The following is a 6,905-nucleotide window of genomic DNA, read 5'->3' as shown; positions in this document are numbered from 1 at the left end:
TCATACATCTTTGAAGTATTTGCTTAAGGTTTATATCAAATATGTGTTATTGTAACTTAAAATTTTTATTGGAATTAATTTGTTATGTTAGATAATATAAATTTATGTATTCGCGTAAATTGCAAATGGATAAGCCCTTCTAGAAGGCATGCAAGGAAGTACTTCTTCATCCCTTCTTGGGTAGGCCTCTTAAGATGGCTTCACTTAAGAAGGCTTACTTAAATTATCTTCTGGGCACTCCATACAAAAAAGAGAGGAATGTGGAGAGGAAGGCCACTTGACTCTCAGGAAGGCCTTTCGGAAGGGCTTTTAACTCCTGAAATTATCTACTGGGTTCGTATCTCGTTATTCAGATACAGCCTATTCGGCTCAGCGAACCACCTTGGTCTAACATAAAATTATGTCGCCTGAGGAATAAGAAAAATAAGGGTAAAATTCGAAGTCCCGCCATACGAGTGTGATAGAAAAGCATAAAGATATCCACACACCTATGCGATTCTGTCGGTGCGAATCTGTTCCGACAAAATTTACAACAATACCGACCATAGTCGATGCATCGATTTATTCGAACATTCACAGTTCTTCTTTTGGTCGTGCCGAAATCGCAGACTGCGCGTTTTGAGAATGAAAAAGGTCAATAGAAGGATTTTACTGTAGGAGTTTTCGCTATGCAACTGCCAGTAAGAATTAGCCCGTAACAAAATTCAGAGAATAAGGTACCTTACTCACCCAAAGACAGAAACTTATTAAGTTTTGCGCGAGCAGGATTTAGCAAGCATTTGCAGCTGGCGTCCATGGTTGCATTTCGATCATAACAATTTTTTTTAATATTTCAGGTGGAAATCAAAACAGGACCTATACGTTTATTTCTTCTTATTCTGACTTTCTGCAATATACGCTTCAATTTCTTTGTGGAAGTACCTGTCGGATTTCCTATATCGACAGTGGTGTCGACTGGGTTCCTATGACGAATACAGCTTTTTCAGCCGAGTATCTTTCAAATGTTTGGAATTAATTAAATTAATTGAATAAACAAATATTTACATACTTCTTTCATTAGTAAATCGCAACAAGATTGTTCATTTTTAATTTTAACAAACTTGTTGATTCAAATTAATGTTGACAAAAATGCAACCGTGTGCCACAATTCTGCTGGCAAAAATTTTCCCAGCACGAATTTGCAACTTCCCCTCCAAATGAAATGTCAAAATTGTGCTCTCTCCTTGCAAGTTTTACTGGGTTTTTGGCTAAAGGAACACGATTTGGTAACAATTGGTACCAACTTGTAAAAATTTTTTGAATAGCGAACACTCCTTATATTAAAACAAAGTTGAACGTAAGAAAACAAAACATATTTGATGTAGAAAAATTAAGAATTTTATTTTTATTTTTTATTTTTTTTTTTGTCTATAGATTGACAGTTTTTACTGCGATAAAATCGCACGGATGTGTGCGTACTTGCGTTTTCGAAGCAGTAACGTCTGTAGCATCAAAAACGGTGCGGATTCGTTGCGACAGAATCACATAGGTAGATGCCTTAAATCACTTTACCAGAAATTGATCTTCGAAAGGGAGAGCAAGCTAAATTCGAAACCATCTATCTTTTTTTTGCATTTTATAAATTCAAAAATAAAAAGGGCCTGGGCACTTACTACAAGAGTTTTAAAATGCTTGTGTAAAATCGAGTAAATTCTTACAGCCCATGATACAAAAAAGAAGGTAGTTCCAATGTCACTTTTTCGTCGCCATATTAACAACGTGACAATTAAGTAGATTGTGACATTTCGTGCTACCGTAACCCAAAGCCAAAAATTTTAACACACACGTATGGTCAAACAATTAAACGTTAGTTTAAAATAAAAATTTCAAATTTACAGATACAAATTTATGATTAAATTCAGTTTTAAATATGGACCTTTTTGTAAAAATACTGTGGTCAGCGTAGCCGGAGTTGGACTGATGAGGGTTATTTTTTCTATGCGCTGCCAACGTAGAAAGATATTTTGCGCAAAAATCCTGTTGTTGGCATAACCCGAGTTTACTTTTCTCTGTCAAAATGCTAATTTTACCCCATTTTTAAATGGATTTTGTTTCACACCCCCTCCAATATTGAACAGTAAAATAGATTTATTTTTACCCAAAGAAACAACGATATTGTCAAAATATACTGGACATTTCTAAAGCATCGAATCCGAACCTACAATATTGTTTTCAGAATAAAAAGACATAACATCTTTTAATACAGTTTTATTTAAAACAAAACAAAGAGAAAAAACTTCAAAAACAAGTATAACAAATGTTGATCAAGATTTTAAAGATTTTAATCAGATATTCTAGAATTTTTTGAGTATGTAGTTTTATAGCCCATTAAATTGTTGTATAAAAACGTGCAAAATTGAATTTGCATGGGCTTACAGTGGATTTTCGGAAATTTTTTGTTCGCGCATTATTATTCCACCAAACAAAGTATGTTCAACAATTTTTTTTTATAGAGAAAATGAGAAACATCTTCCACAAAAAAAAATTTACCAAACATTTTCACTTTGAATTGAATGGGCTACAAAACTGCATACTTAGAATGTTTTTGTTTTTAATGTTAATGAATGTTTTTACACTGAGGTTAACATTAATATACCTGTGCTAGTGACATGTGCATGTGAAATGACCATCTGTGCAATAGTATATTGATGAGTTTTAAGAAATTTTTAAGCCAACAAAACACGATTTTCTAGCGTCTTGAAATTTGCACTTAAACCTACTAAAATTTAATCAGCTACAAAACTGCGTACCCATAATTTTTCTAAAAGTTCTAAATAAAAACTTAAAATTGTTTGGGTGCAAATTCTAAAGTTCGTTAAATTTTCATAAATTTTGTACGAAGTTGGTAAGGTAAAGTGCGGAACTTTTATAATAAATATAAACATTAAGTAAACAAAAGAAAAATAGTCAAACTAGTCAAAATGTCACTTGCCTTAGTCAGCTGACCACAAGGGCACATACATATGTATATATGATATGAAATAAGAGCTTGTCAGACCTGGCAATGCAATATATTTCGAAAAGGCTGTCAAATTCAGAAATTTCAGAAAGCAGTTGCATGAGCAGTCACACCTTGCATGCAAAGTATCTTTCGAAAGAGGTTTTTTTATTACCGAAAGACGAATTGCAGATGGTGAGTGCAGCACGAGCAAGTTGAATTATACATACATATGTACATATCTATTTCCGAAATCGATTTTCGCTCTCTAAATTGCAGTAAAACCTTGCAACTTTTATTTCTGAAACTGATTTCCGAAATGTTACAGAAAGGTCAAACATCGAAATAAAATTTCTCTTTCTCTATTTGGCAGTGAATTGCGTGGAAAAGTAGGAAATATTGCCACGTCTGACACGGTCTATACACTTACCAAAAATAAACCCAGAAAAAAGTTCAGCGCAAAAATACTGTGAAAAGCGTGACCGGGTTTTTTTATAGCGAGGACTGGAGACAACATGTTGCATATCAAATGAAAGCTTAATTCTTGTATTAAGTACATATTTTTAAGAATTTAAAATATTTAATTTGGTAAGTTTAAAAAAATCCATATCTATGGTTCAGCATTTTTGGCTGAAATTTGTCTGAATGAATTTTTCGTTCAATACGATTTCCTTCTGCACTTCACAGATGCTTTTTCGGGGTAAAAAAAATAAGAAAGCGCTCCTGACGAAAAACGAACCCGGCACGATCTGGAAACAATTATTAATAAAGAGGTTTGTAAATTCACGAGCGTGTGCTGCGGTTGCTGTTCAACTTCTCACTCGACGTTAGTTCGAACAGCTGTCAAAATAATGAGAGTGTTGCCACTCGATTGGTTTTGGATATTATCCATTATCCAACATCTCCCCTTTTAGCTAGAAACTTCATATTGTTCATGCCAAGTTGGTGGACGCCTGGAACGATGTGAGCGTCGAACGTTTGTGGAGACTGAATCATCTGTCGGTTGGGACGGATGCTGAAATCGTTGTTCAGTTGTCATGTCTGGTTCCAAATGAAGTTGTTCAGTGTCAATGTTGCGCTTACGAATTTGATTCGGGTGTGAAGTTATATGACGATTTCTATCATGCTCTTCAAGCATTACTTTGTAGTTAACACTGCCAATCTTTTCCAATATGATGCCTGATTGCCATGTCATCTTATTGTTTTTAAATACTTTAACAAAAACTTTCTGATTTACATCAAACTGTCGAAGTTTAGTACCATGTTTACTGTCAAATTGTTTTTCCATTTTTGTGTTCTTTTGTGGACTGTCAAATTTTGGTTTCTTTAAAAAGTCAATTTCTGTGCGAAGCTTTCTACCCAGGAATAATTCTCCTGGTGTCTTCCCCTCCACGCAATTCGGATTAGGTGTTGAACGATATTGTAATAGAAATTCTTGAAGATTTTAGTTGTCTTTCGTCTCTTCTGTGAAAGATTTTTCTAAAGCTCGTTTTACTATATCCGAGTACCTTTCTGCTTGTCCATTGCTTTGTGGATGGTACGGAGCTGTTTTAAAATGTCGGATGTTTCGTGCCTTACAAAATTGCTGAAATTCTGCACTGACAAACTGTGTACCATTATCCGAAACGATGGATTCAGGATAACCGAAACGGTTGAAAAAGTCTGACAAAATATCTATGACCTTGGCTGTTGAAATGGTTGTGGACTGATATGCCTCAGGCCACTTTGAATATGAGTCGACTATAATGAGATAGTACTTTGAACGAACAGGACCTGCAAAATCTATGTGAATGCGTTGCATTGCTCTTTCTGCAATAGGCCCTGAACTTAATTTTGTTTTCACGGGTGTCTTAGCATTGAGCTGACATTTTCCACATGCGCGCACATAATCTTCTATGTTTTTATCTATGCTTGGCCAATACACATGACTGCGTGCAATAGCTTTCATTCGTTGTTGTCCTTGATGACCTTTATGTAACGTCTTAAGGATTCGATTTCGGTATGTTAATGGAATAACAATGCGTTCCCCATCTAACAATATGTTATCAACAACTGAAAGTGATTCCCTGCGATTAAAATATGGGATCAAGTCGTTGTTATGCAATGATTTTGCATCTTTGGGCCATGCTGTCTGAACGTGAAGCATAACTTGTTGAAGTAGTGTGCATTTTCGTGTAGATTCTTCAATCATGTGATGAGTAATTGGTAGTGTATTGATGCTGTCATGTACTACTGATCTGATGTTGTATTCTAGTGTAGCACATGCGATTACAAAATCTTCATCATCAACGTGCTTAGGTGGTATCAGTCTAGATAGCATGTCGACATTTCCGAAATGTTCAGTTTTTACATGTTCAATACCAAAATCATATGACATTAGGGTGAGAGCCCATCTCTGAAGTCTACTTGTTGAATGTATTGGAATTCCCTTTTTTGCTCCAAAAATTGAAAGTAGTGGCTTATGGTCGGTACGTAGAATAAATTTCTGACCGTACACCATGCGATGAAATTTTTTTACTGCGAAAACCAAGGAAAGTGCTTCTTTTTCAATTTGCCCATAATTTTTCTCTGCGGGTGTCAGCGATCTTGATGCGTGTGCTACCAGTTTTTCAGTTCCATCCGGCATAATGTGCGAAATTTGTGCTCCAAGCCCTTGCATGGATGCATCTGCTGCCACTATAATTGGTAGTTGTGGATTAAAATGTGTAAGCATCAAGTCTGACGTTAAAATAGTTTTGAACTTTTGAAATGATTCTTCGCATTTTGTTGACCAAAACCATTTTTTCTGCGACTGTAACAATTCATCAAGCGGTGCTCGAAGTGATCTCATTGTTGCAATGAATTTACAGTAAAAGTTTACTGAGCCAAGAAATGACCTCAGTTCATTGACATTAGTTGGTCTTGGCAAGTTTATGATAGCCATTATTTTATTAGGGTCAGGACGAATGCCCTCTGTATCTACTATATGACCTAAGTATTTTATTTTAGTTTGAAAAAATTCGCATTTGTCATAGTTTACTGTGATGTTGTACTCCGCAAAACGCTGTAGTACTTGTCTAATTGATTTTACATGCTGACTTAAATTATTGCTTGCAACTATAACGTCGTCTAAATAGGGTGTTGCTTCTTGAACGCCTATTAGAACTTTTTCGATTGCTTGTTGAAATGCACCCGGTGCTGATTTAATTCCAGGTACAAGCCTGTTAAATTTATATAATCCCCGGTGTGTATTAATAGTCAAAATATTTTTAGTGACCTCGTCGACATCAAACTGCATATACGCGTCATTAAAATCAAAACGTGTAAAGTACTTACGACCTTTGAGATTTACGAAAATGTCTTCTGGCAATGGCAGTGGATGAAAGTGTGCTTCTACACACGCGTTGAGACCTGTTGAGTAGTCCGCACAAATTCTGATTTTACCATTCGGACGTTTCACTATTACAATTGGTGCTGCCCAATCGGAATAGTTTGTTGGAGTGATGACGCCTGCGTCTTGAAGTCGATTTAGCTCTGCTTCCACCATTGATGTTACCGCATACGGGACTGGACGTTTTGGACAAAATTTTGGAATCGCGTTTGGCTTTAGTGGTAGATGAATTTTAATTTTCTCGCAGTGTCCAAGCTCTTTATGAAATACAGTAGGAAATTCTGCTTTGAATTTGTTCTGCTTCTTTCTCTGAGAGTTGTACTTTCATGCAAAATGCATTGATAGGTATATCCCAAAGACCAAATTCTTCAAAGAAGTCTGCGCCTGCGATATAGAGATTGTTGACCAATGTGACTAACACCTTCATTTTCTTTGTTTCGCCTTGATGTGTTATGTTAGCAATAACCTCGCCTTTGAAGCTGATTTTGTTGCAATTCGCGTCGCGAGCTGTATGTTTAGTTGCATTCAACGTTGGCATGTTGATATTCTTCCATACTT

At 35.8% G+C, this 6,905-nt stretch overlaps 3 protein-coding genes across 3 annotated transcripts in view; 1 reads left to right on the top strand and 2 right to left on the bottom strand.

Moving 5' to 3' along the window:
- Positions 1-461, top strand: part of LOC118740007 — a 6,617-nt gene extending 6,156 nt beyond the window's left edge. Inside the window, exon 2 of the mRNA XM_036471507.1 lies at positions 354-461. Coding sequence (XP_036327400.1) covers positions 354-461 — 108 coding nt within the window. The remainder of the gene's footprint in view (positions 1-353) is intronic.
- A 3,960-nt stretch (positions 462-4,421) lies between these two features.
- LOC118740006 (uncharacterized protein K02A2.6-like) lies at positions 4,422-5,354 on the bottom strand. The gene has a single exon (XM_036471506.1). It carries the CDS (start codon positions 5,352-5,354, stop codon positions 4,422-4,424), a length of 933 nt encoding a protein of 310 aa, XP_036327399.1.
- Positions 5,355-6,586: 1,232 nt separating this feature from the next.
- Positions 6,587-6,905, bottom strand: LOC118738728 (the record flags this gene model as incomplete). The annotated part of the gene is given in 1 exon segment (XM_036469661.1): positions 6,587-6,905. A coding segment is annotated over 1 exon segment (299 nt), but the record flags the coding sequence as incomplete, so codon positions are not given.

The sequence above is a fragment of the Rhagoletis pomonella genome, unplaced genomic scaffold (assembly GCF_013731165.1).
Source record: "Rhagoletis pomonella isolate Grant_MI unplaced genomic scaffold, Rhpom_1.0 Rhpom_scaffold_00005, whole genome shotgun sequence".
In the NCBI taxonomy this organism is placed as follows: domain Eukaryota; kingdom Metazoa; phylum Arthropoda; class Insecta; order Diptera; family Tephritidae; genus Rhagoletis; species Rhagoletis pomonella.
Note: the sequence above shows the minus strand (reverse complement) of the source record. Positions and strands in the feature narration are given on the sequence as shown.

Excerpts from the sequence above, each read along its gene's own strand:
- LOC118740006 (XM_036471506.1), bottom strand. The coding sequence starts at position 5,354 with ATGTCATATGATTTTGGTATTGAACATGTAAAAACTGAACATTTCGGA.